At 47.7% G+C, this 27989-nt stretch overlaps 1 protein-coding gene across 1 annotated transcript in view; it reads right to left on the bottom strand.

Annotated features, from left to right (window-relative positions):
• Positions 1-27989, bottom strand: part of LOC143808515 (saxiphilin-like) — a 164308-nt gene that overhangs the window by 112884 nt on the left and 23435 nt on the right. The window contains exons 2-3 of the mRNA XM_077291265.1: positions 14802-14965; positions 6587-6692 (exon numbers count right to left, since the gene is read on the bottom strand). Of these exons, the coding sequence (XP_077147380.1) occupies positions 6587-6692; positions 14802-14965 (270 nt within the window). The remainder of the gene's footprint in view (positions 1-6586; positions 6693-14801; positions 14966-27989) is intronic.

The following is a 27989-nucleotide window of genomic DNA, read 5'->3' as shown; positions in this document are numbered from 1 at the left end:
GGAGGAAAATCGAGGGTGAAACCCCGAATTACAGAAAAACGGGGACACCAAGGTGGAAGAACTGGCCCGATTATTGAGGGCGAACTCTGCCAATGGCAAAAAAGCAACCCAATCATCCTGGTCAGCAGAGACAAAACACCTCAGATATGTCTCAAGGGTCTGATTAGTCCGCTCGGTCTGGCCATTAGTCTGAGGGTGAAAAGCAGATGAAAAAGACAAATCTATGCCCATCCTAGCACAGAATGCCCGCCAAAATCTAGACACAAATTGGGTACCTCTGTCAGAAACAATATTCTCAGGAATACCGTGCAATCGGACAACATTCTGAAAAAACAGAGGAACCAACTCAGAAGAAGAAGGCAACTTGGGCAGAGGAACCAAATGGACCATTTTAGAGAAACGGTCACAGACCACCCAGATGACAGACATCTTCTGGGAAACAGGCAGATCTGAAATAAAATCCATCGAGATGTGTGTCCAAGGCCTCTTAGGAATAGGCAAGGGCAACAGCAGTCCGCTAGCCCGAGAACTACAAGACTTGGCCCGAGCACAAACGTCACATGACTGCACAAAGACTCGCACATCTCGTGACAGGGAAGGCCACCAGAAGGATCTTGCCACCAAATCCCTGGTACCAAAAATTCCGGGATGACCTGCCAATGCAGAAGAATGTACCTCAGAGATGACTCTGCTGGTCCAATCATCCGGAACAAACAGTCTATCAGGCGGACAACGATCCGGTCTATCCGCCTGAAACTCTTGCAAGGACCGCCGCAGATCAGGAGAAACGGCCGACAAAATTACTCCCTCCCTAAGGATACCTGTGGGTTCAGAATTACCAGGAGAGTCCGGGTCAAAACTCCTAGAAAGGGCATCAGCCTTAACATTCTTAGAACCCGGTAGGTATGACACCACAAAATTAAAGCGAGAAAAAAATAAAGACCAGCGCGCCTGTCTAGGATTCAGGCGTCTGGCAGTCTCAAGATAAATCAAATTTTTGTGGTCAGTCAATACCACCACCTGATGCCTAGCCCCCTCGAGCCAATGGCGCCACTCCTCAAACGCCCACTTCATGGCCAAAAGCTCCCGATTCCCAACATCATAATTCCGCTCTGCGGGCGAAAATTTGCGAGAAAAGAAGGCACAAGGCCTAATGACGGAGCAGTCGGAACCTTTCTGCGACAACACTGCCCCAGCTCCGATCTCCGAAGCGTCAACCTCAACCTGAAAAGGCAGATTCACATCAGGCTGACGCAACACAGGGGCAGAGGCAAAACGGCGCTTAAGCTCCTGAAAGGCCTCTACAGCATGAGGGGACCAATTAGCAACATCAGCGCCTTGTCTGGTCAAATCAGTCAGTGGTTTAACGACATCCGAAAAACCAGCAATAAATCGGCGGTAAAAGTTGGCAAAGCCCAAAAATCTCTGAAGACCCTTAAGAGAGGAGGGCTGAGTCCAGTCACAAATAGCTTGCACCTTGACGGGATCCATCTCAATGGAAGAGGGAGAAAAAATATACCCCAAAAAGGAAATTTTCTGGACCCCAAAAACGCACTTAGACCCCTTCACACATAAAGAATTAGACCGCAGAACCTGAAAAACTCTCCTGACCTGCTGGACATGAGAGTCCCAGTCATCAGAAAAAATCAGAATATCATCCAGATATATTATCATAAATTTATCCAGAAAATCGCGGAAAATATCATGCATAAAAGACTGGAAAACTGAAGGGGCATTAGAAAGACCAAAAGGCATGACCAAATACTCAAAGTGGCCCTCGGGCGTATTAAATGCGGTCTTCCACTCATCCCCCTGCCTGATCCGCACCAAATTATACGCCCCACGAAGATCAATTTTAGAGAACCACTTAGCACCCTCTATACGAGCAAACAAATCAGTAAGCAATGGCAATGGGTATTGATACTTAACAGTGATCTTATTCAGAAGCCGATAATCAATACATGGTCTCAAAGAGCCGTCTTTTTTTGAGACAAAGAAAAACCCAGCTCCCAAGGGAGAAGAAGATGGACGAATATGTCCCTTTTCCAAAGACTCCTTTATATATTCCCGCATAGCAGCATGTTCCGGCACAGACAAATTAAACAAACGACCCTTTGGATATTTACAACCCGGTATCAAATCTATGGCACAATCGCACTCACGGTGCGGAGGTAACGACCCAAGCTTGGGTTCGTCAAAGACGTCTTGATAATCAGAGAGGAACTCAGGGACTTCAGAGGGAATGGACGACGAAATAGAAACCAAAGGTACGTCCCCATGAATACCCTTACATCCCCAGCTCAACACAGACATTGCTCTCCAGTCCAAGACTGGGTTGTGAGACTGCAACCATGGCAATCCCAGTACCAAATCGTCATGTAAATTATACAGCACCAGGAAACGAATAATCTCCTGGTGATCCGGATTGATACGCATGGTTACTTGTGTCCAGTATTGTGGTTTATTATTAGCCAATGGGGTGGAGTCAATCCCCTTCAGAGGAATAAGAGTCTCCAAAGGCTCTAAATTAAAACCACAACGATTGGCAAAGGACCAATCCATAAGACTCAGAGCGGCGCCAGAGTCAACATAGGCGTCCGTAGCAATGGATGACAAAGAGCAAATCAGAGTTACAGACAAAATAAACTTAGACTGAATGGTGCCAATGGAAACAGACTTATCAAGCTTCTTTGTACGCCTAGAGCATGCTGATATAACATGAGTAGAATCCCCACAATAGAAACACAATCCATTCTTCCGTCTAAAATTCTGTCGCTCGCTCCTGGACAGAATTCTATCACACTGCATACTTTCTGGCGTCTTTTCCATAGACACCGCCAGATGGTGCACCGGTTTGCGCTCCCGCAGACGCCTATCAATCTGAATAGCCATTGTCATGGACTCATTCAGACCTGCAGGCAAAGGGAACCCCACCATAACATCCTTAACGGCATCAGAGAGACCTTCTCTGAAAGTTGCCGCCAAGGCGCACTCATTCCACTGAGTAAGCACAGACCATTTACGGAATTTTTGGCAGAAAACTTCAGCTTCGTCTTGCCCCTGAGATAGTGCCATCAAAGTTTTTTCTGCCTGAAGTTCCAAATGAGGTTCCTCATAAAGCAAGCCCAAGGCCAGAAAAAACGCATCCACATCGCGTAACGCAGGATCCCCTGCTGGCAATGAGAAGGCCCAATCTTGAGGGTCACCCCTGAGCAAGGAAATCACAATCCTAACCTGCTGAGCAGGGTCTCCAGCTGAACGAGACTTCAGAGACAAATAAAGCTTACAATTATTTCGGAAATTCTGGAAGCTAGCTCTATTCCCTGTGAAGAACTCCGGCAAAGGAATTCTCGGCTCAGATACCGGAGCATGTACCACAAAATCTTGTAAATTTTGTACTTTCGTGATGAGATTATTCAAACCCGCAGTTACACTCTGGAGATCCATTAGTGTCAGGTGCACACAGAGCATACAGAGATTAGGAGGAGAGAGAGAAAAAAGACTGCAGCAAGGCAGACTGGAGGAAAAAAAAAAAAAAAAAATACCAGCAGACTTCTTATAACTCTCCTTTCTCAACCTGGGTCTTTAACACTTTATAGGCCGGTCAAACTATCATGATCTCTGCAGGCAGAGATCATAGCAAGCCTATAGAGGGACAAGCTCTCGGAAGATGGAACTATACTGACCATGAACTAAGCCTGCCGCGCAACTAGAAATAGCCAGGTAGCATTTCCTATTTATCGCTAGATGCCCAGCTCTGGCCTAAGACCTAAATAGCTAGCAGAGGGAAATATAAGACCTGGCTCACCTCTAGAGAAATATTCCAAAGAAGACAGTAGCCCCCCACATATAATGACGGTGAGTTCAGATGAAACTACAAACGCAGCAGGAAAATAGTCTTAGCAAATTTGAGGTCCGCTTACTAGACAGCAGAAGACAGATAGTATACTTTCATGGTCAGCAGAAAAACACTAACAAAACACCATCCAGAGATTACCTTAAACTCTGGCATTAACTCATAACGCCAGAGTAGCAATCCCTGATCAACGAGAGCTTTCCAGACACAGTAACAAAACTTCAGCTGTGAACTGGAACAAATAGGCAAAACAAAACATGGACAAAAGTCCAACTTAACTAGTAGTTGTCTAGAAGCAGGAACAAGCACTGAGAGGCATCAGATAACATTGTTGACCGGCAAGAAACCACCAGAGAAATGAGCTTAAATAGCGACACCCACTACTGATGGAACCAGGTGAAACAGGAAAGAGGATGACAAGTCCAATTCCACAAGCGGCCACCGGGGGAGCCCAGAATCCAAATTCACAACAGTCAACCCATGCTATCCGTCAGCGTCTGAATGAAAAGGAACTGTATGGTAGGAGACCCAGGAAGACCCCACTTCTTACCCTGAGACATAAAAAAGCCAGGCTGGAGTTTGCCAAAATTTACCTGAAAAAGCCTAAAATGTTTTGGAAGAATGTTCTCTGGTCAGATGAGACAAAAGTAGAGCTTTTTGGGCAAAGGCATCAACATAGAGTTTACAGGAGAAAAAAAGAGGCATTCAAAGAAAAGAACACGGTCCCTACAGTCAAACATGGTGGAGGCTCCCTGATGTTTTGGGGTTGCTTTGCTGCCTCTGGCACTGGACTGCTTGACCGTGTGCATGACATTATGAAGTCTGAAGACTACCAACAAATTTCGCAGCATAATGTAGGGCCCAGTGTGAGAAAGCTGGGTCTCCCTCAGAGGTCATGGGTCTTCCAGCAGGACAATGGAGATGGGAGAAAGTTCCAGTTGGGCCTTTAAGTCAGAGTGGCCCGACAGAAGCCTCTCCTCAGTGCAAGATATATGAAAGCCCTCATAGAGTTTGCTAAAATACATATGAAGGACTCCAAGATTATGAGAAATACGATTCTCTGGTCTGATGAGACGAAGATAGACCTTTTTGGTGATAATTCTAAGTGGTATGTGTGGAGAAAACCAGGCACTGCTCATCACCTGCCCAATACAATCCCAACAGTGAAACGTGGTGGCAGCATCATGCTATGGGGGTGTTTTTCAGCTGCAGGGACCGGACGACTGGTTGTCATTGAAGGAAAAATTAATGCGGCAAAGTAGAGATATCCTGGATGAAAACCTCTTTCAGAGTGCTCTGGACCTCAGACTTGGCCGAAGGTTCACCTTCCAACAAGACAATGACCCTAAGCACACAGCTAAAATAAGAAAGGAGTGGCTTCAGAACAACTCTGTGACCATTCTTGACTGGCCCAGCCAGAGCTCTGATCTAAATCCAATTGAGCATCTCTGGAGAGACCTGAAAATGGCTGTCCACCAACGTTCACCATCCAACCTGACAGAACTGGAGAGGATCTGCAAGGAAGAATGGCAGATGATCCTCAAATCCAGTTGTGAAAGATTTGTTGCATCAATCCCAAGAAGACTCATGGCTGTACTAGCTCAAAAGGATACTTCTACTCAATGCTGAGCAAAGGGTCTGAATACTTATGATCATGTGATATTTCAGTTTTTCTGAAAATTTGCCAAAATTACTACATTTCTGTTTTTTTTTCAGTCAAGATGGGGTGCAGAGTGTACATTAATGAGAAAAAAATGAACTTTTTTGAATTTACCAAATGGCTGCAATGAAACAAAGAGTGAAAAATTTAAAGGATCCGAATACTTTCCGTACCCACTGTATAATGAATCCTGCTTCTCAGAAGTTGTTATTTTCTCGTAACACATATAGGTTCTCCCACCGATCTGCTGATTTTGGGACCACAGTGCAATGGAACTGGCACAGCTCCGTACATTGTGTTGTTGTCCGGTCTGGTTATGCACGCTCTTTCGCACTCCATTGAAAAGCAGGGAGCAGCAATACCATTCACATCTACTATGCAGCGCATGAAGCTGTGATCGGTGGGGTTGGCAGAAGCTGGACCACAAGTCAACTGATATTGATGGTGTCTGCAAAAGAGTCCTGGAAATTCCAATCAAGGCTACATTCCCATGATGAGCTTTTCATGTTACAGAATTTCTGCACCACTTCTGAACCTATTATTTAAAATAGGTTACTTGCGTTTGTTTTCTTGTGTGATTTTTTTAACATACAAACATACATTTTCAGCGTGTTTTTGACTGCAGTTTTTGTCTCTTGTTGATGTGTCATGCTTTAAATAAAACTACTTTCTTTAGATACACACATTTTTTACCTGTGGATTTTCTGCATCTAGAATAAGTCTATGAGGAAAATCTGCACAGAAAACTCAACGTAAGCGCAAGTAAAACAGACAAGTTGCGGATATGAAACGCGCACTGCGGGTCAGTTTATGCAGTTTAAAAAAGCACAGTAGACATGAGCTTTCTATAAATCCCATCCACATTGTTGGAACTGTAAGACGCTGCGTTTTTGATGCAATTTTGATGCAGTCAAAATATGCAGCGTCAAAAACTCACCAAAAACTCATGGTGGGAACACAGGCTAAGGCTCTGTTACATTTTCAGTTGGATTTTCTTAGTTATATGTTTAAAAAGTAATGTAGTTCTTCCACAGCAATGAATAGAGGTGACAACAATGGTTAGCACTCACCTCTCTCAGAATAAGCTTCAGCCATGATGGGCTTCAAATTAAATGGATGTAATGAAGCTTTGTAAACGTCTTTACTATCCAGAGAAATAGCATCTGCTTCTCCATTCTGAAAAACAATAGGGTCATCTCTAATAAAAATCTGTTTTACTATTTATTTGTTAAAAGTATCCCTATTACTGATGAGTGAATATACTCCTTAGGCCGGAGACACACTGGTGCGAGATACGGCCGAGTCTCGCTGGTTAAAAGCAAGCTGTGGCACCTGCACACCGGAGCGGAGCGTGCAGCTGCATAGCAATACATGGAGCAGCACGCTCCGCTCCGGAGTGCCGGTGCCACAGCTTGCTTTTAACCAGCGAGACTCGGCCGTATCTCGCACCAGTGTGTCTCCGGCCTTACTCGAGAGTTCTTGAGCATGATCGGGTGTCCTCCGAGTATTTTTTAGTGCTCGGAGATTTAGTTTTCCTTGCAGCAGCTGAATGATTTACATCTGTTAGCCAGCTTGATTACATGTGGGGATTCCCTAGCAACCAGGCAACCTCCACATGTACCGTATTTTCCGGCGTATAAGACGACTTTTTAACCCCTGAAAATCTTCTTAAAAGTCGGGGGTCGTCTTATACGCCGGGTATCGCCTTGTACGCTGGTGTATATGGTGGGTGGGGGGGAGTGGTCCTGATGACGACGAGGGGGCGTCTCACAGGAAAGTGCGTGGACTATCCCCCATTACCTGATCGTAGCGCTGCAGCGTGGGGTCTCTGTGCTGGGAGCGGCGGCGGCTGTGCTGTGGGGCGGCGGCGGCGGCTCCTCTTCTGCAGTGTGGGGCCTCTGGTGCTGTGGGGCGGCGGCGTATCTTCATGCAGTCGGGGCTCCTCCGGCATCTCCTTAAAGCCTGGAGGCCCCGCCGGCAACTCCATCGGTACAATGCGGTGACTGGCCTCCGGGAAAATGGCCGCTGCTCAGATTCAGATCTCGTGTCCCGAGATTTCGGGACGAGATCTGAATCTGAGCATGCGCAGCCCCCAGCTGCCATTTTCCCGGAGGCCACCGCATCGCACCTATTGAGCTGCCTCCGGGAAAATGGCCGCTGCATTGCACCGATGGAGTTGCCGGCGGGGCCTCCAGGCTTTAAGGAGATGCCGGAGGAGCCCCGACTGCATAAAGATACGCCGCCGCCACCCCACAGCACAGAGGCCCCACACTGCAGAAGAGGAGCCGCCGCACCACAGCACAGCAGCCGCCGCTCCCAGCACAGAAACCCCCACGCTGCAGTGCTACGATAAGGTAATGGGGGATACTCACTTTCCTGTGAGACGCCCCCTCGTCTTCATCAGGATCACTCCCCCCCCCCCAAAAGGCACATATTCACCGGCCCTATAAGACGACATAGGGTGTATAAGAAGACCCCCGACTTTTAAGAAGATTTTATATTTTAACTGGTAAAGTTGGGGGGTCGTCTTATACGCCCAGTCGTCTTATACGCCGGAAAATACGGTACTTATGCTGGCTGACAGATGTAAATCATTCAGCTGCGACGATGAAAACTAAATCTACGAGCACTAAAAAATACTCTGAGGACACCCGATCATGCTCAAGAACTCTCGAGTAAGGAGTATATTTGCTCATCACTAATCCCTATCTATAATCTGATCACAATAATCTGCAGCAATCAGGTGAATCTATGGCAAATTCAGCAATAAAGGCTTGATTTTCTGCAGCGCCCCGAGAGGATAGATGAAATATTACACAGACATTAGAGAAGTGCTGCTCTTTATAACCATTCTCTGCTTTGGCTACTATATTCCTGAACAGAGAATCCGCTCCTTTGAACTACATTGTTAGGTTACACCAGGAAATCTCTTTTATATCTTATCTATCATCAAATAGACAGTAAATACTTCATATACAGCAGATCTTCACTTTTAAAGAGTTTAATGATTTATTTCTAATCATTTTATATTTTTTAAATCATTATTGAGAGGTAATGTCATTGTTACTCATATATTAACCCCATAATGACATCCGCCATACATGCACAGCAATAACGAGTATATGGAGCAGACTAGCAGGGTACCCCATGCAGATAATGGCTGCAAGGCCTGGGGCATATTCTGTCATCCAAGAAAATTGGGGAGTGTCAGTGCTCTGTGCTCCGATTCTCTCCTACGAGAGAATCGCATCACAGGTGAGGAGGAGACGGAGAAAGTAATTTCTCCATCCCCTCCAATGCAGACATCCGCGGTAATCCGACTGCATTCAAATGACATCTGAGTGCAGTCCGACATTTCACTCGAACCCATAGATTTGTATGGGTGCGTGTGATCTGATTCTTGAATGCACATGCAGCATGCTGTGATTGCTTTTTCATTCCGAATCGACATGCGAAAATAATCACAGATCTGAGCTGCCCCATAGCATAATCTTGGTCCAAGTGCAATAATACATCGCATAGCACTCAGCCATGTTATATGCTTGCATGAAAATGAGCCCTTACATCCAACCAAGACTGCCCTCTGACAGATATGGTGAAGTAGTTAAATGCAGCTATCAAACTCTGACAGTGGGATTAACAATGCGCCAGCATGGGGGCACGTCATTCTATGCACCCATCCGCTCCTCCATAATGCGATTGTGGGGTACTGAGGGGTTGCTATGACCTCCATGCCTGTCATCCTGTGGCCGGTGTAGTGCAGCGGGGTTGGTGCAGTGCGACAGATAGGCAGGGACCACAGAAAGTTCAATGTAAGCAGTGTCTTTATTTGCAGACTCACATACAGGCATGGTATCCTACGGGTCGCAGCCGGGTTTCCATATACACAGTCCGTGTTCACGGCCCGTTACCGTGGACAATGACACAGTCGTGTCTCTTAGGTGCATCAGCCGCCTTGAGTTCCCTGGCTCTGTGTTAGCTCCACACAGACCTATGTTGCACAGAGCCTGCTGCTCTGCAGCTTGCAAACTCCAAACTGAACCACCCATGGCAAAAACTGACAGATTTAAATGGAATCGTGGCCATAGAGCCACTTCCAAAAACCGGAGTGCAGAGAGGAATTCGCACCACTACCAAACCTGCAAATCCCTCTAAAACTAAAATTACTTAACGAGTTATCCTAAAAATCTGAATGAGTCACTACTTGGCCCAATCCACTCTTTCTTTTATTTTGCCTTGTGACTCACAGGCATCCTGCTGTGAACACAAGGCACTCCAGCGGGTATACGGGTATAACAGGACTCAGTCCGCATCCAGGGGGACACATATCGACAATCACATTTGATCCCCCTCACTGACTCACAAACATCGCCCCTCTGTTCATTTTTGGAAGGTTGAACACTTGTCACCATACAGGGTGCCTGCGACAGTGAAACTGAAATTTTACAGAGACAGGAACAATCTGTTGACCAGAGCATTCCTCTACTTGGCATTTCTCATCCAGACCAAGGGGGAATGATCTGTCACTAAGTGAAACTGTCCACCGAGCAAATAATAGCGTAGGGACTCCAAGGCCCACTTAATGACTAGGCACTCCTTCTCCACTACACTATAATTTTTCTTGGCCGGGGTGAGTTTCCAACTTAGGTATATGACCGGATGTTCCTCTCTGTTCACCTCCTGCGACAGGACCATTCCTAGGCCAATGTTAGAGGCATCTGTCAGCACGACGAAGAGTTTCTGGAAGTTGGGGCTAATGAGGATGGGCTGTCAGCACAGTGCCAACTTCATGGACTGGTATGCTTCCTCTGCTTGAGGGTTCCATCGGACCATGACCGACTTCTTTTCCTTTAGGAGATTGGTTAGGGGAGTCGTTCTCCCAGAGAAATTGGGTATAAACCTCCGGTACTACCCGATAATGCAGAGAAATGCTCTCACCTGTTTGGTGGTAGCCGGCCGGGGCCAGTTCAGTATGGCCTCGATTTTATTTATTTTGGGTTTAATAACCCCACAGCTGATCACGTAGCCTAAGTATCGGGCTTCCTCGAGCCCTATCGCACATTTTTGGGGATTCGTTGTCAAGCCTGCGGCTCTGAGTGAATTCACTACCGCTTGTACCTGGGACAAGTGTGTATGCCAGTCAGTACTATAGATGATGATATCCAGGTACTCTGATGCAATGGGATTCTAGCACTATGTCCATCAGCCTCTGGAACATGGCTGGTGCCCCATGTAGTCCAAAGGGCAAGATGCGCCGGTGTTATGAAGGTGGTCTTTTCTTTTTCCAACTCCGTAAGAGGCACCTGTCAATATCCCTTGGTTAGATCGAGCGTGGTAAAGTACTGGACCTTCCCCAGTCGCTTGATCAGCTCATCCACCCGGGGCATTGGATAAAGGTCGATTTTCGACACCTCGGTCAACTTACGGAAATCATTACAGAACTGTAATGATCCGTCCGGCTTCGGAATCAGTACAATGGGGCTAGGCCACTCACTCCGGGACTTCTCAATTACTCCTACCTGGAGTATTTGTCTTACCTCCGTATTCTCTTGTACTAATTTCCGCAACTCTCAATGCTGCTGTTTCGAGAGCATCTCCTATCTTTACCTCTCTCTCAGCCTCTATCCGGGCCGATATAGGAGGGTCCCCAGATGATATGTCTGGAGTCGTATTCATAAGCATACACTCCCAGTCCTTCCACGCTTTCAACAGATTGACATGATACAACAGTTCAGGTTTAGACCCGTGGAAGCGCTGATTGCGTGAAACGACCGTCGTCCAGTTCACCCTCCCCGCACCCTCATCGCCTACAACCTGCTGTTGTATTTTAACAAATATGACACATAAAAGAACATCACTGCGCTGACATTGGTGAGTGCCGCTTTTTTCTGTTCTCGGCTCTGTGTTTGTGTTGCAGGCTTTTGTATTTTTGAAAGCTGAGCACCGCTTTGCAGTTACAATTTACACTGCATGCTGTGGGTCTGAAAAGGGTTACATACATCCGATCCATTATAGTATTGTGCGTTCTGGTGCCATTCACTCAAGTTAGTTCAGGTTTTCTTTTCCCGGGGTGGTAAACTCGGTAGTTCACTTCCCCAACGTTTTACCAAACTTCATATGTCCCTTGCCACTTGGCCATAAGCTTGCTTTTGGCGGTGGGTACCAAGACTAAAACCCGATCTCCTGCTTTAAAGGAGCGTATTGTGGCGTTTTTGTTATATACGCCTGAGCATCCACCAAATGCTCTTTTACTATAGGCATGACTGCTGTAATCCAGTCCTGCATATTGGCCACGTGCTCAATTACACTCTTATGTGGCATAGGTTCCTGCTCTCATGTCTCTTTGGCTACGTCCAGCAGACCCCTTGGGTGACTGCGATACAGTAGCCCAAAGGGTGAAAATCCCATGGAAATTTGCGGTACCTCATGAATGGCGAATATCAAGTAGGGCAGCAACATGTCCCAATCCCTTCCGTCCTTAGCGCTCCCCTAATCTGTCGGTCTAGGGGTGATACACCAACTGCTTTATTTTGAGATGCCTGCACAGTTTCTTCCTCACCTTGGACATAAGAGGAGTCCCTTGATCAGTAAGGATCTCCTTTGGTAGCCAAGGCGACAGAACATGGCAAACAACTCCTGGGCGATAAGTTTAGCTGAGGTGTGCCGAAGTGGAATGGCCTCCGGGTAACAGGTGACGTAGTCAATGACCACTGATATTTATTGGTGGCCTCAGGCAGATTTTGCTATCGACCCTACCAAATCCATCGCAATCCCCTCAAAACGTGTCTCTACAATGGGCAAAGATACCAACGGACTCCAATAGTTTGCAGTGGGTCAGGTTAGTTGGCACTCGGGACACGTTTCTCAGTACCTCTGTACCTCAGCGTAGACCCCAGGCCAAAAAAAATGCTGCAATATGCGTTCCTGTGTCTTTTTGGCCTCCAAGTGCCCTCCCAGCATGTGGGTGTGAGCCATTTCGAGCACCTCCTGATGGTAGGATTGGGGTACTACCAGTTGTTCTACTACCTCATCCTGGATTTTATCAACCATATAGAGTAACTCGCGGTTGATCGCCATGCGTGGGAACACCGACTCCACACTTGATTGCTGAGCCACTCCGTTTACCTTGATTACCTTTTCCCGTGCCTGGGTCAATGTGGGATCCTGTAGCTGGGCTGTTCCAAAAGGTTCCAAAGCCATTTCCAGCTCGGGGATTGTTGGGGTCTTGTCGACCTCTCCTGCCATCACCTCTAGGGGAAACCTATCAGGTTCATACACTTTTCCTATGGGGGGTGGCCCCTATGGCAGGAATCTCTGTGTCACGATCTTTGGGCTCTGCACCCAGAAAAATATTTGCCCGGGAAGGGTTAATTTTATTTTTTCACAGGGACCAGAAGAGGGGCAAAATCCTTCCCAGGACAGCCCCCTAAGGAAGGGTCTTCACTACCCCCACCATATGTTTAATCTCCCCACAGGGCGTAACAAATGAGACCTCCACTATTGGGTACTCGCGGAGTTCACCATGAATACAAACAACACCCATATTTTTTGTAGTGGTTTCTAAGCCTGAGATTCATGACCCATGCACAAGTGTCACTAGGTTCCATGAGTCCAGGAGGGCCTCGGCCTGGTGTCCGTTGATGAACACCTGGCATAGACCCAGATCCGTGGTGAAAACTGCCTGGGCATACATCGACATACGGCGAGTAAACTTGCAGTCCATCGGTTCAGTTGTCCTGGTCAGTTGATAGCCACATGTCCTGGCTCTTGACCAAATGGTCAGGCATCCTGCTGTGAACACAAGGCACTCCAGTGGGTTTAATAGGACTCCGTCTGCATCCTGGGGGACACATTTCGACCCTAGCATATGATCCCCCTCACTGCCAATACTATGATACTGCTGTATATAGCAGATGATCGCTGGTTCAAGTCCTCTAATGGGACTAATAAATACAGTAAAAACTAAAAAAAGTTTAATAACTATGAATAAAAACAAAGTTTGAATCACACACTCTTTCCAGCATTAAAAATAACAATGAGATTATAATGAAAAAATGATGCATATGTGGTATCACCGCAACCATAAGAGTTTGATCTATGAAAATAGAAATATAATTAACCCGATCGGTCAACACTGTAAACAGAAAAAAATGAAAAACTCAAAAACTGTAGTTCCTTGGTCACCGCATCACCTAAAAAAATGCCCAAAGAAGGGACCAAAATGTCATGTCTTAATCAAAATGTCATCAATAAAAATGTTCTCTCCTAGTAAAAAATGTACTCACACAGCTGCATCTACCGAAAAACTAAATAATGCCAAATCAAATCAAAAGTAAAACTCTTTCTGCAAAAAACAAGCCCTCATATTTCTATGTGGATAGAAAAATAAAAAAAGTTATGTTGTGGAAAAAAGGAAGAAAAAACAAAAACAAAAACGGAAATTGGCAGACGCAGTGTCAGAAAGGGATTAAAAAACAGTAATTTTTGCCTCACAGAAACTAAATAACTGAATAGTAAATTTATTCCTTTACAAAAGAAATGGCTTAAAGGGTATTATCATGTGGATATCTTCTCTCTAAATGATGACCTACTAATCACCATGTGTCTGACAGCTTACATTTTTATTGCGAGGGAGGTCTACACTAGGTTACACCTTACACAGGAAAGTTTTGAGGGGATTAGGCCTGTGCCTAGGAGATTTACCAGTTCTCCTGGGAAATCCATGAGTTTTTTTCCCCCCATGAATCAACCGGATGTTCTAGGAGAGTTGGAAACACTCATTTCAACAATCCATTTTCATATACCCAATCTCATGTGTTGGCCAGAATGGAGTCAGACTACAAAGCTGTTTTTTCACCTTAGAGGACCTGTCCTGAATCACACAGACAAACCATTGATTTTAATTTTGCAATTTCCCCACAGATTAAACCTGAAAGTCATTGGCCCCTGCTGGCGAAACACTTTGTGATTAGGTCATTGTCAACAGTATAATGTTACAGGTTATATACACTAGATTCCTCGATAGGGTGTTGATCCAGGGAACTAGTTTGATTGCCGTATGTGGAGTCAGGAAGGAATTTTTTTCCCCAATGTGGAGATTACTGTTTGCCCCATGGGTTTTTTTTTTGCCTTCCTCTGGATCAACATGTTAGGGCATGTTAGGTTAGGATATGTGTTGAACTAGATGGACTTAAAGTCTTCCTTCAGCCTTAAAAACTTTGTAGGAACAGACCTTTCTATCAAGTAGACAATGCCTAAAGTGGACTTCCATGACGATATACTCACACTGATCGCTCTCACACAGTCCTCGGTGCTGGATTTTTTCACGCATGTGAGTAGAATTTCATCTACATGACAAGAGGTCACCAGATCATTGCACTTTTGCTCTTCAGTATCTGACGTCACACACCAACGTACATTTCTTGCATTGGGAGCTGCAGAGCTCAGAGCTGAAAAATTTCAGAATAAAGATTAATCAAGGAAATAAAATATTATTCATAAAATATGTCTTTCTAATAAATCCAAGTCTGATTTGTAGTGTCAGAAGTTCTGATTGTCCTGAAACTGAAATGACCTGTAGGGTTATACACAAAATCATAATGTGGTATCAGTTTTCTCTATAACATTATTCATGTGTACCAATAAAACCTATTTTTAACTTTGCACTGACTTGCAGCTATTATCCCCATTATGGTGATCCCCCAGAGCTCTGCATCCTATGTTGCCACTGAATCCATCCATGATCCACCAGTAGTGCTGTCTGTCAAGTATGCTCAGATGACACTAATACATACACTATGCATCATCATACTGCAATTATTGAATGCCTGAACTCCAATATTGCTGTAAACGTTAGAAAAAGAAAGGTACTTGTAAGAGTGGTGGACTGTACTGTTGTGCTCCTGACCCTGAAGTCACTAATGACGTTATAATATAGTGTGAAAAAAGATTGTGCTTCTTTTACATATATTATGATATACACTGATATGGTAATATGCAGGCCTGGACAGGCCATCTGCCCAAGCTGGCAAATGCCCGCTATGCAGCAGCACTGAGCTGCAAAGTGGGCCGGCAGCCCCAGTTTTCGGCCACTTGTCGGTTAACTAGAATGCGTGATGTCTGAAACATACACTTTCACATCACCCAAGCCTTTGAGGCCCTTGTGCAAATTATATGGAGGAACTCAAATAAATAACTTTTACTAGTTTTTTTTCAAAATTGCAAAGTAAGATATGAAAAACTAACTAAAGTAATTTTTTTTTTGAAAATAGCAAAAAAGTAAGCTACCAAGGCCTAAAAAGCCTGGATTACACATTCTAGGGTTAAGTGAAAGCACATGAGCACACTTATGACGCCGTCACAGTGCATAGAGGGACATCACCATGTCTGATGTTGGCCAGGAAATTTTTCTGTGGATGTAGTTCGTTCTTTGCTCTGTCCCTGTCTCTATGGAATCTGCTCTTCGTTGCTGCCTTTAATCTTCCCCTCATCAGGATCTGGGTGAGTCCAGAAGTAAGGGGGTGGTGCTTTTATGGACAGGAAGGAACACGCTGACACTTTAAGAGGCAGCACCCCCTTTTCTGGTGTGATGGAATGTCCTGCTCCCCCCTGCAATAGACTGTGTGAATGAACTGCCCTGTGCTGTGCTGAGGGGAGGGGTTGAGCCTTCAGAGCGTGTGAGCAAAAAGCTGCTGCAGAGAACGTTGGTGCTTGTAGCTGTGAAAGAGGATCCACAGCCTGGGACGTAGCAGTCTAGTGAAATTGGACAAACTCTTTGGGTGCAGCAAGGGTGGCTGACCAATGCTAGTTTGAGAAGCCACAAAGGTACTGAGAAAGGGATTTACAATTTCCAAGAGCACCTCCCGGACTCAGAAGCAAGGAGGACCCAGAAGCAAGGAGAAGACCACGTTTCACGGAGCTGGAAGAGAGCCGTGCGCACCACTGTACTAGACTGTTGGCCCCCGGGACTGGATCTGAGTCCCCAACGTCACCGTGAGTTTGTTCCTGTTTTGTGCACATGTCAGGGCCTAGTGTAGGCTTTAACAGACAGAACACAGCAGCCATGTGGCCTGCTTAGAGAGACCAGAGAGGCTATACGTAGAGTAGCATCATTTTTGTTTATTGTTTGCATTTGCTTGTATACGTATATTAATTCTGTAATAGTTGGAGCACCGTGCTATTTGACGGCCCAGCTAAAGAATACAACTCTTGTAAATTATCTTTTGCCATTGCATACCCCTGTTTGCACCTTGCTCTTCCATTTCATTCTTTGCCTTCCAATAAATTTGTTGCTTGCACTTCATCTTGTGTACGGTAGTCTCCCTGCACCGTGGTGGTTCCCCGGCCATCGCTTCACAGACATGGAGCATCTGTTACTGTATGGGGCAGTCCCGGCCCCAGTGCTGTATATACCCCAGTGTCAGCCTTATGTGATGTATATGTAACGAGGAAGACTGGAACGTGGGTACCTGTAACTGTTGAGGCTGCCTCCCTTGTTGCCTGGGGGATGAAATGAGGAGCGGGGCCGACCTCATAACCCGGGTAGGAGGGGCAGCTTAAAAAGCAAAGCTTGTGCAGCCGCTGGCAGTTTGGCGGGATTCAGCAGCCACGTGCAGCCGAGTGAGCAGCTTGCTCCATCCTCTGAGCACCGATGCCGCTATGGGCTGCGTTGTTTGGTCCTCCAGCAGTAATGCTGCAGAGGAGGTGCCATGCACTCAGTAGCTGCCAGTGACAGAAGTGCCATACGCTCAGTAGCTGCCAGAAACAGAAGTGTTGTGCGCTCTATGACTCAGTACCGTGCATGTGCAGAGGAGAGAAGGCAACGGGCAAACTTCTGCGGCCTAACTTGCCAATTACTTCCCACCCATTTACATTTGACTCTGAGAGTGCCACAGCCTTGTTTGTTTCAGCCGCTCGTGCTTATGGACTAGGGGCTCAGCGGAAGGTAATGGAGACCGACCGCCGCTGCCAGAAGACGGACCATCGCTTAAAGGACACCATCTGAGGACATCGCCCAGCCGCCGGTTCTACAACCTCTCTGCGGGATCATCTGCTGCAGTGGACCATACAGGACACTCTAAGTTTTTTTCATTGGACTGCTATTGCTTTACAGTTGCTACCCCCATTATCCCTCCTTTAACCATTTACCTCCCTGCGAGGAGTGAATTCTCTGTTTAATAAATTGTTATATCTTGTTAACCCTTGCTCTGCCTCTTGTCTGTCACTGCATCCCGCAACCTGCTTACATATATACCCCAGTGTCAGCCTCATGTCATGTGTATACCCCATTGTCGGTCTTCCCTCATGTAAATACCCCAGTATAAGCCTCCTCTCAAGATGGGGGCAGGAGTAGGGCGCAGCTAGACGGAGGCCCCCCATGACTGCTTTTGGCCGGGTGGTCTTTTTTGAATAATGCCATGGGTCTGGATAGGAGGATTGCAGTGGGGGAGGAGCTATAAGGAGGGGGGAGTTGGGAGGAAAAATGCGGGAAAACCGCCATTCCATCCCATATTCCAGGCTGAGGCAGACTTACCTCATGGAGTCTGCCGAATCACTGATGTCCCGGCTGCAGGAGGTGGCTCGGTCCAGGAGGGGAGGTTGGCTGGAAGCCCAGCTGTCCTCGATCCTAGGAGCTGCAGAGGAATCCGGAGTGAGCGCACCGGGCAGGAGGGCCAGGCCCCAGAGAGACTTTCCCCCGAAGTGGCGGCGCGTGGCAGGCGCAGGCTCTGGAGCCCCTCCAGGGACCCTGCGGGCGGTGAGTCCAGCGGTGCTGCCCCTCCCACCGCTCCTGCTCCAGCAGGAATCCACCTACCCGGCCTGAATGCGCCCGGCGTCAGGCCCAGGACACCGCTGATGCTGCTGTGAGTGTTGGACCGGAAGTGCGGCCTGCATGAGTCAGGCAGCGCGCAGCCGGCGCTCCCTTGGATTCCAGCCAGTCCCCGGCACCCAGGGGGCGCTCAGCAGCAGGAAGAAGAGGAGTGCAGCAGGGACGGGCAGCGGCGGAAGTGAGGAGTACGGACCCTCCAGCTGCGGCAGGCACCCCCAGCGCAGCTCCTTCCAGGGTGCCTGCTGGGATCACCACCAGAAGCGCCCAAGCAGCAGGCAGGCAGCAGCTGGGAGCCCCCTTGCTGCCTGCATCCAGGGTACAGCGTAGTGAGGGGAGAGTGGCAGGCAGCAGTGTCGAGCTGCCTGCCAGTCAGCGAGGAAGGGTATACGACCGGGCTGGTCCGTCCGGGTCTGTGCATCAGGATCGGTCGAGGTCACCTGTGAGGTCTCCTGAGCAAAGATCAGCACATACCCGGAACCTGTCGAGCTGCGAGAAGGCCGGGGGTAATGGCCGTGGACGGAGTAGTGGGTCATTCCAGCAGCTTCAGCACGCTCGGGTCCCCACTGGTGACGGGGAGGCCAGGGGCGTGGGCATGGGGCAAAGAGGGCTAGCGGTGCAGCGGTCCCAACACGCTCGGGTCCCCCCTGGTGACGAGGAGGCCAGGGGCGCGGGCCTGGGGCGGCAACATAGCGAGGAGGTATCGGGGTCCGGCAGGGATCGTCACGGAGAGACGGAGCGACAGGGATCCGGAGGTTCGGCTGGTGGGGACACAGCACCCGCGCAGCGGTGTGAGTATGATTCTATCTCTTGTTTGTTGCCTGCAGGGGCCAGATTGCAGGAGGCTAGGGGGAGCCGGGTAGTCGGGAGTGAGGACCAGCAGAGGGGTGGGCCGATTGTGGTGGAGGTGCCAGGCCTGCAGGATTTATTGCAAGGTATGTCACAAATTTTGCGGAGACTAGATGTCGGGGAGGCAACTGGGGTTGATACGTCGCCAGTCGGGTGTGGATTTTAGGGCGGTGGGTGGAACCCCCGTCGGGGAGTGGGTTGTTGAGTCCTGGTCGGGTGTTGGAGGTAGCATAGTCAGGTGTATCGGTTTCGGTTCAGACAGAGAAGGAAAAAGGCGATACGGTTAAATTAGATGACAGAGCAAAAGGGGAAGTTTATGTGTGCTTTGAAGGGCCGTTGGGTGCTCATTTGAAGAAGGAGGTAAAAGAGAAGATTTGGCAGGATGAGTATGTGGAAATTTTTTCCCTGCTTCCTTTGGAAAAGTTTAACTTAGATAAAGGAAAAAAAGACGATAGCAAAAAGGAGGAGGAAGAAAAGCGGAGGTGGAGGTTAATTCCGCAGATGTTTGTGAATTGGTTGCAGGCATTTGCAATATTGGCGAGTGTGGTGGGGGAGAAGGCGCCTGAGAATTGCTCAGGATTGTTTTGCTATTTGGACTCGATTGGGGAAGTGCATCGTACATATGGCGGTCAGACGTGGCTGCGGTATGAGGAGCAGTTTAGGCAGAGAAAGGCGGTGAGGCCAGAAATTAGGTGGGACCAGAAGGATATAGGCCTTTGGTTGAAGGTTATGGCCCCAGCTAGGCATGGGCAGTCCTTTCACGGGGCTGGAGGTGGTGGCAGCCAGCAGGCGCGACACGGAAGCGGTAGTCAGGGTGCACAGGGATCAAAGGAGCAGTCCGAAGCCTGCTGGCAGTTTAATGACGGCCAGTGTAAATACGGGAATACCTGTAAGTTTAAGCATGTGTGTTCCCACTGTAACAGAAGCTCCCATGGGACTTCAAAATGTTTCAAGAAGGGGAAAGGAAAGCCAGCATTGGGTGCCGGTCAAGGGGGAGAGCCCGGTGAGGCTTCAAGAGATGGCCCCCTTTCTAAATAGGTACCCTGATCAAGTAAAGGCTGGTATTATTTTTCATGGTTTTGCGGATGGTTTTAGGATTCCTCCCCCGGGCCACGAGGTTCCTTTCTCGATTAAGAATTTGCGGTCGGCAATGTTGCATGCCGAGGTTGTTGATGCTAAGCTAAAAAAAGAAGTGGAGTTGGGTAGGATGTTGGGGCTGTTTTTGCACCCGCCAATGGAAGGGATGGTTGTTTCTCCTTTGGGGGTAGTGCCTAAAAAAGCTGAATAAATTTCGGTTGATTCAGCATTTGTCCTATCCGAAAGGCTGGTCGGTGAATGATGGCATTGCCCAAGAGTTGTGCTCCGTTGAATATACATCCTTTGACGCGGCGGTGCAGAGGGTGAGGAGACACGTGTTATGATCTGGTAGCCTAGGAGCAGCTTGGACGAGCTCTGGAGTAGGTGGCCTCTGTACTGACCGCAGACCCTGAACTTAACCCCGCAACTATAAGTAGCCGTGGGATGTTCCTGTCACTCCCTCGACACCTCGTCACAGCCGGAGGACTAATTACCCCTAAAGAAAGAAACAGGAAAACTATCTTGCCTCAGAGAAAATCCCCAAAGGAAAGACAGCCCCCCACAAATATTGACTGTGAGAGGAGAGGGAAATTACAAACGCAGACTGAAACCAGAATTTAGCAAAGGAGGCCACGCTACCTAAAAAGAAAAGACAGGACAGAGTACTGTGCGGTCAGTATTAAATTACTACAAAAATCCACCACAGAGAATACAAAAATCTCCACACCTAACTAAAGGCATGGAGGGTAACTCTGCGACTCCAGAGCTTCCAACTTGGCTGAATAAATCCTTACACAGAAAAGCTGGCCAAGAAAAAACATAGCAATTCACTGAACTATAAAGTCCACCGCATGTGGACTGAAAAAACAAAGCCAGGACTTATCTTTGATGATTTGGACAATCCAGTAGGAGAAACCAAGCAGAGATGTGAATCCTCCAGAAAAACAATGGACAACTGGCACTCACTAAAGGGTGAAGCCAGACTAAATAGCCCCGTCCAAAGTGGAAGCACCTGATGACTGCTGTGAAGGACAAACAGCCGCACTACCACTTATAACCACCGGAGGGAGCCCAAGAGCAGAACCCACAACAGAATTCACAACAGTACCCCCCCCTTGAGGAGGGGTCACCGAACCCTCACCAGAGCCCCCAGGCCGATCCGGACGAGCCAAATGGAAGGCACGAACCAAATCGTCAGCATGAACATCGTAGGCAACAACCCAAGAATTATCCTCCTGGCCATAACCCTTCCACTTGACAAGATACTGAAGCCTCCGTCTTGAAAAACGAGAATCCAAGATCTTCTCTACAACATACTCCAATTCCCCATCAATCAACACCGGGGCAGGAGGATCAACAGAGGGAACCACGGGCACCACATATTTCCGCAACAAAGATCTATGAAAAACATTATGGATGGAAAAAGAGGCTGGAAGGGCCAAACGAAAAGACACTGGATTGATAATCTCAGAAATCCTATAAGGACCAATAAACCGAGGCTTGAACTTCGGGGAAGAAACCTTCATAGGAACATGACGAGAAGACAACCAGACCAAATCCCCAACCCGAAGCCGGGAACCCACACGCCGACGACGGTTGGCAAAATGCTGAGCCTCCTCCTGAGACAACACCAAATTGTCCACAACATGAGCCCAAATCTGCTGCAACCTGTCAACCACAGAGTCCACCCCAGGACAATCAGAAGACTCAACCTGCCCTGAAGAAAAACGAGGATGAAACCCAGAATTACAAAAGAATGGTGAAACCAAGGTAGCAGAACTAGCCCGATTATTAAGGGCAAACTCGGCCAATGGCAAGAAAGCCACCCAATCATCCTGATCGGCAGACACAAAGCATCTCAAATAAGTTTCCAAAGTCTGGTTAGTTCGCTCGGTTTGGCCGTTTGTCTGAGGATGAAATGCGGAAGAAAAAGACAAATCAATGCGCAGCTTAGCACAAAAGGACCACCAAAACCTAGAAACAAACGGGGAACCTCTATCGGACACAATATTCTCCGGAATGCCGTGCAAACGAACCACATGCTGAAAAAACAACGGAACCAACTCAGAAGAGGAAGGCAATTTAGGCAAAGGTACCAAATGAACCATCTTAGAAAACCGGTCACAGACCACCCAGATAACAAACATCCTCTGGGAAACAGGAAGATCCAAAATAAAATCCATGGAAATATGCGTCCAAGGCCTCTCAGGGACCGGCAAAGGCAAAAGCAACCCACTGGCGCGGGAGCAGCAAGGTTTGGCCCGCGCACAAGTCCCACAGGACTGCACAAAAGAACGCAGATCCCGTGACAAAGAAGGCCACCAAAAGGACCTACTAACCAAATCTCTGGTACCAAAGAAAGAAGCAGGGCGCGTCCGAGGGTGAGTATATACCTAATAGGAATATACTCACCCTCGGCTTCTTTCCGGCAGCCTTCCTTCTTAAGAATGAGCGCGTGAAGGACCTTTCGATGACGTCACGGCTTGTGATTGGTCGCGGCGGCCCACGTGATCGCTCAGCGACCAATCAAAAGCCGTGACGTAATTCTCATGTCCTAAATTCCTAGAATGAGGAATTTAGGACCTGAAAATTACGTCACGGCTTTGTGATTGGTCGCTGAGCGGTCACGTGGGCCGCCGCGACCAATCACAAGCCGTGACGTCATCGAAAGGTCTTTCAAGCGCCATTCTTAGGAACGGAAGATGCCGGTTACCAGCGGCGATGTCCAGGCTGCGTCGGAGAGGTGAGTATATCAATATTTTTTATTTTAATTCTTTATTTTACACTTAAATATGGATCCCAGGGCCTGAAGGAGAGTTTCCTCTCCTTCAGACCCTGGGAACCATAGTATCCCATTGCACTGCATTGGGTTTCGTGTTTCGGCCGACCCCGACTTTTTTATAGGATCGGCCGATTTCACTCGACCCGACTTTTGAGAAAGTCGGGTTTCGTGAAACCCGACCCGATCCTATAAAAATAAAAGTCGCTCAACCCTAGTGGTTACTATTTGGATAGATGTTTGCCAATGGGTTGCTCCATTTCTTGTTCTTTGTTCGAGACATTCAGTACTTTCTTGGAGTGGGTGGTTAGGGAAGTTGCGGGAGTTCAGTCAGTTATCCATTATTTGGATGATTTTTTGTTTATTGGTCCGCCTGATTCAGCAGTGTGCCGGAATGCGTTAACGGCTATGTTTTGGGTTGCGGAGCATTTTGGGGTTCCGTTAGCGGCGGAAAAGACGAAAGGTCCTAGTACCGTTTTGAGTTTTCTGGGCATTTTAATTGATTCCGAGAGAAAGGAGTGTCGGTTGCCGGAGGACAAGCTGGCCCTCCTGCAACAAGAGGTGGATAGAGCTAGGAAGATGCGGAAGTTGACATTGAAAGAGTTGCAGTCTCTGTTGGGTAGGTTGAATTTCGCGTGCAGGATCATACCCATGGGTAGGATATTTTGTCGCAGGTTGTCGGTCGCGACGGCGGGGGTGAAGACGTTGCACCATTTTATTCGTTTGAACAAGGAGCACAGGGATGATTTGCTAGTGTGGCAATGTTTTTTGAACAATTACAATGGGCGGTCATTGATTCAACAGGAGGTTTTAACCAATTTTGACTGCGAGATATACACGGACGCGGCTGGTGCGGCTAGTTAGGGGGCCTATTGCAAGGGTCGGTGGTGTGCAGGACGTTTCCAGACCATTGGAGGGAGTTGGGCGTTACAAAAAACCTGGCTTTGTTAGAATTGTTTCCTATTGTCATGGCGGTTTCCATTTGGGGGGGAATGTTCGCTAACAGGAGGGTTCGTTTTCATTGCGACAATATGAGTGTCCTGTCGGTGATTAAGGTGATTAACAGTCCCCCCCTGTGCTTACAGTCCCCCCCTGTGATTAAGTTGGTGAGGGAGCTAGTTTTCAGGTGCTTGGAGCTGAATGCTTATATTTCGGCGGTTCATGTGCCAGGTGTCCAGAATTCAATTGCGGATGCATTGTCTCATTTTCAGTGGGAGCGTTTTCGGGAATTGGCACCGGATGCGGAGATCTCGGGAGAGGAATGCCCTTTGCATCTATGGAACGTGATTATGGACGAGCGGGCCGGTTGATTCAGGAGTCTGTTACGAGCCAAACCTGGTCATCATATGAGGCCTCGTGGCGGGTATGGCAAAGTTGGGTGCCTGTTTGGGGCCATTTGGTGTCCGAAGAAGATAGGATGTTGGCGGTTTTATTTTTCATTGGCAAGGCGGCCGAGGTAAATTGGTTGATTTCTAAAGTAAATAAATTCGTTGCTGGACTGGCTTTTGCTTTTAAGTTGCAGGGTTTGGCGGACGCTATGAAACATTTTTTGGTTAGACAGGCACTAAGGGGTTTTAGGAGAGGTAATCAGACGCTTGATCGGCGCCGTCCCATTTCTTTTAGCCTTTTGGAGCGGTTGGGCGGAGTTTTGGAGACTATTTGTTGCTCTAATTTTGAGTCGGCGTTGTTTTGTCTTGCTTTTTTTTGTGGGGGGCAATGCGTGTTGGTGAGCTTGTGTCAGGCTCCAGGGATAGGGCAGGGGGTTTGTTGGCAGAGGATGTGGAATTTTGGACGGGGGTATCATTTTTTGGATTCGGCGTTTGAAGACTGACCAGTTTGGGAGAGGACAACGCGTGGTGTTGGGGAAGGTTAACGGGTCATTGATGTGCCCTAGAGGATGTCTGGAAGCGTATTGGCGATTGTGGTCAGGCAGAGCAGGCCCTTTGTTGTGTCACGCGGAGGGGTCATTTCTGTCTCGTTTTCAGTTTATTGCAGTATTGAAAAGAGGTTTGCAGGAGTTGGGCCTTTCCCCGGATTTGTTCGGGTCACATTCCTTTAGGATCGAGGCTGCATCGGAAGCTGATAGTTTGGGTTTGGGCACGGAGGACATACGGAGAATTGGCAGGTGGACATCGGATCGCTACTTAAGTTACGTTCGTCATTAATTTTTAGGTGCCGTGTTATGATTTTGTATTTGATTTGAGTGTTTTTCTTCGTGTATCTTGTTGCAGGTGGTTCCCCCTACCTAGCCTGGATCTTCGGACATTCGTTCGTTCATTGGGGGGCGCTGCGTGCTGATGTCAGGCCGGACGGTAGGCAACTGGGTTTTAGTAGGCGGCAAGTGGTCATTCGTTGGTTGGGATTTAGGGGGATGGTTTGGAGCAGGGCCCTTTCTGAATTATCCAGTGCTGTTCGTTTGGATAGACAGCCTGACATTTTGATTGTGCATTTGGGGGGGAATGATTTGGTAGTACAGCCTGTCAGAGAATTAATCAGAGACATACGGTTCGATTTTTTGAGGTTGCGGGTATCGTTTCCTGGTGTGTTGATCGTGTGGTCGGATATTGTGCCTAGGAAGGGGTGGAGGGTAGCTAGATCTTTGAAGGGTATTAACAGAGCTAGGGTAAAGTTAAACAGGGCAGTATCAGGTTTCGTTTCCAGAAATGGGGGTATTAGCGTCAGGCATTTTGAATTGGAGTCGGGGGTTGGTAATTACTGGTTGGAGGACGGAGTTCACTTAAATGCGAATGGAATTGATTTGTGGACTTTGGCATTACAAGAAGGGGTGGAAAGGGCGTTGGTGGCATTGGGGCACTCACGAGCCTGAGGTGGTTAGGGCTGTTCGTGTGTGGTGGTGGTGGGGGGGGGTTCTTGGAGTTGACGCTGATTGGTAGGGGGAAGGAATTGGAACATAATTACAGGCAATTTAAAATGTTGTGGGGTTTGATCTGGCATTTTGGTATGGGCTCTGGACGGGGTTTTACCCTGGGAGCTGTTGGTGGTTTTTCTCTTCCTGGAACGGGATGTACGGTGCCCTCGAGCTGGTGATGTATGGCTGAGGGTAATATGGTGGTCGATCTTCTTTTGTGGGGTTTTGCCAGATCTTTTAGCTCCAAGAACCCTCCCCTCGAATTTATGTATTGATTGTTTTACTGTTTATGTTATTTTTGTTAATAAAAGTTGGCCGCTGTGGCCAAAATATCCAAAAAGAATATAATTGGTTGTGTTTTTATTTAACGAATGGGTTGTTTTTTTTTGGCAGTTTAGGATTACACATGAAGGAAAAGACTGTACTCGGCATACGAGGTCAAGACGGGGGGAGGCGTAGGGCGCAGCTAGACGGAGGCCCCCCATGACTGCTTTTGGCCGGGCGGTCTTTTTTGAATAATGCCGTGGGTCGGGATAGGAGGATTGCAGTGGGGGAGGAGCTATAAGGAGGGGGGAGTTGGGAGGAAAAGTGCGGGAAAACCGCCATTCCATCCCATATTCCAGGCTGAGGCAGACCCACCCACCCTCCCCTTTTTTGCTTTTTGCCTGGGGGTTTTTTATGGGGGGGAATTGTCATGTAAATTTTATATATTGATATGTTTATGTAAGTTATGTAAAAAAAAAAAAAAAAAAAAGGGAGGGGGGTATGGGCGTATACTTTATATGCGTTTGGGGAGGAATGTTGGGTATCAGTTTGTATATCTTTATTTGTGTTATTGTCACAGTGGCAGTATGGTGGGGGGGTGGGGGTTCTTGGAGTTGACGCTGATTGGTAGGTGGAAGGAATTGGAACATAATTACAGGCAATTTAAAATGTTGTGGGGTTTGATCTGGCATTTTGGTATGGGCTCTGGACGGGGTTTTACCCTGGGAGCTGTTGGTGGTTTTTCTCTTCCCGGAACGGGATGTACGGTGCCCTCGAGCTGGTGATGTACGGCTGAGGGTAATATGGTGGTTGATCTTCTTTTGTGGGGTTTTGCCAGATCTTTTAGCTCCAAGAACCCTCCCCTCGAATTTATGTGTAACACCCCTTTAGGGCTACCACGGTACACTGGGTGTTATGGGGGGTCTCACCTCTCCAGGGCGCAGTGCCTCCACCAGAATCTTGATTGGAGCTCTCTCTGGGACTGCAGAAGGACTATTATCTTCTGCCAGGGGCTGACTCGGGATGCCCCTGCCACACTCAATACACACTCACAGGGATCAGGAGTAAAACAGTTTAACAGGTTTATTGCTATGCAGCATAAATGAGATGGATTTAAAAGAATAACATGCAATACAAGTAACTGTGCTCTGTCAAAGTCATATACGCATCACACTCTAATTCTACTTCAACCCTGCAAGTATAATGTAGCAGAGTTTTTGTTTCTTCTAGTTTAACTCAGTCCAAACGTTGGGGCCCAGTTGCCACGGATGTTGGCGCGCAAATTAGAACAGTTGGTGCACTTAGACGAATATCAATGGCAATAGTCTGGGCTGTAATGTACTCACTGTAAATAGCACTGGTAGGATCACAAGTCTCAGAAGGGCACTCACTGCGCGTCTCCAACGGTCAGATGGTTCTCTGGACCCCAGCTGGGGGCGGCCGGATTCAGTCCTTTATACGGTGGGAGTGCTGGCAGAACTCTCCAAGTTCTTGATGCAACTTGCTCCAGAGGGTAAAACAAAGCCGCATATTCTCCAGCAGCGTGGGTATATCTGAGGGGACAGCAACCCTGCAGCTTGGTGCGATGCAAATCCACCGTGCTCAGTCTCTCCCAGCAAGATGCCATGCTCTTTTCTTTCTCTGAATTCTTGCTTTCACTTTCTGCCCAGCTCCTCCCTCCAAGTCCCTCTTCATCCAATCCAGGCTGTGTCATCTGACTGAAACAAAGATCTCTGGGAATTGTAGTCCAAGGGTCCTTGGGAATTGTAGTCCACTGCAGCTCAGAGGAAAATCTGCTAATGTCTGTAGGTC

Source organism: Ranitomeya variabilis, chromosome 2 (genome assembly GCF_051348905.1).
Source record: "Ranitomeya variabilis isolate aRanVar5 chromosome 2, aRanVar5.hap1, whole genome shotgun sequence".
Classification (NCBI taxonomy): Eukaryota; Metazoa; Chordata; class Amphibia; order Anura; family Dendrobatidae; genus Ranitomeya; species Ranitomeya variabilis.
The sequence above is the reverse complement of the archived record's forward strand: the minus strand, read 5'-3'. Positions and strand labels throughout refer to the sequence as shown.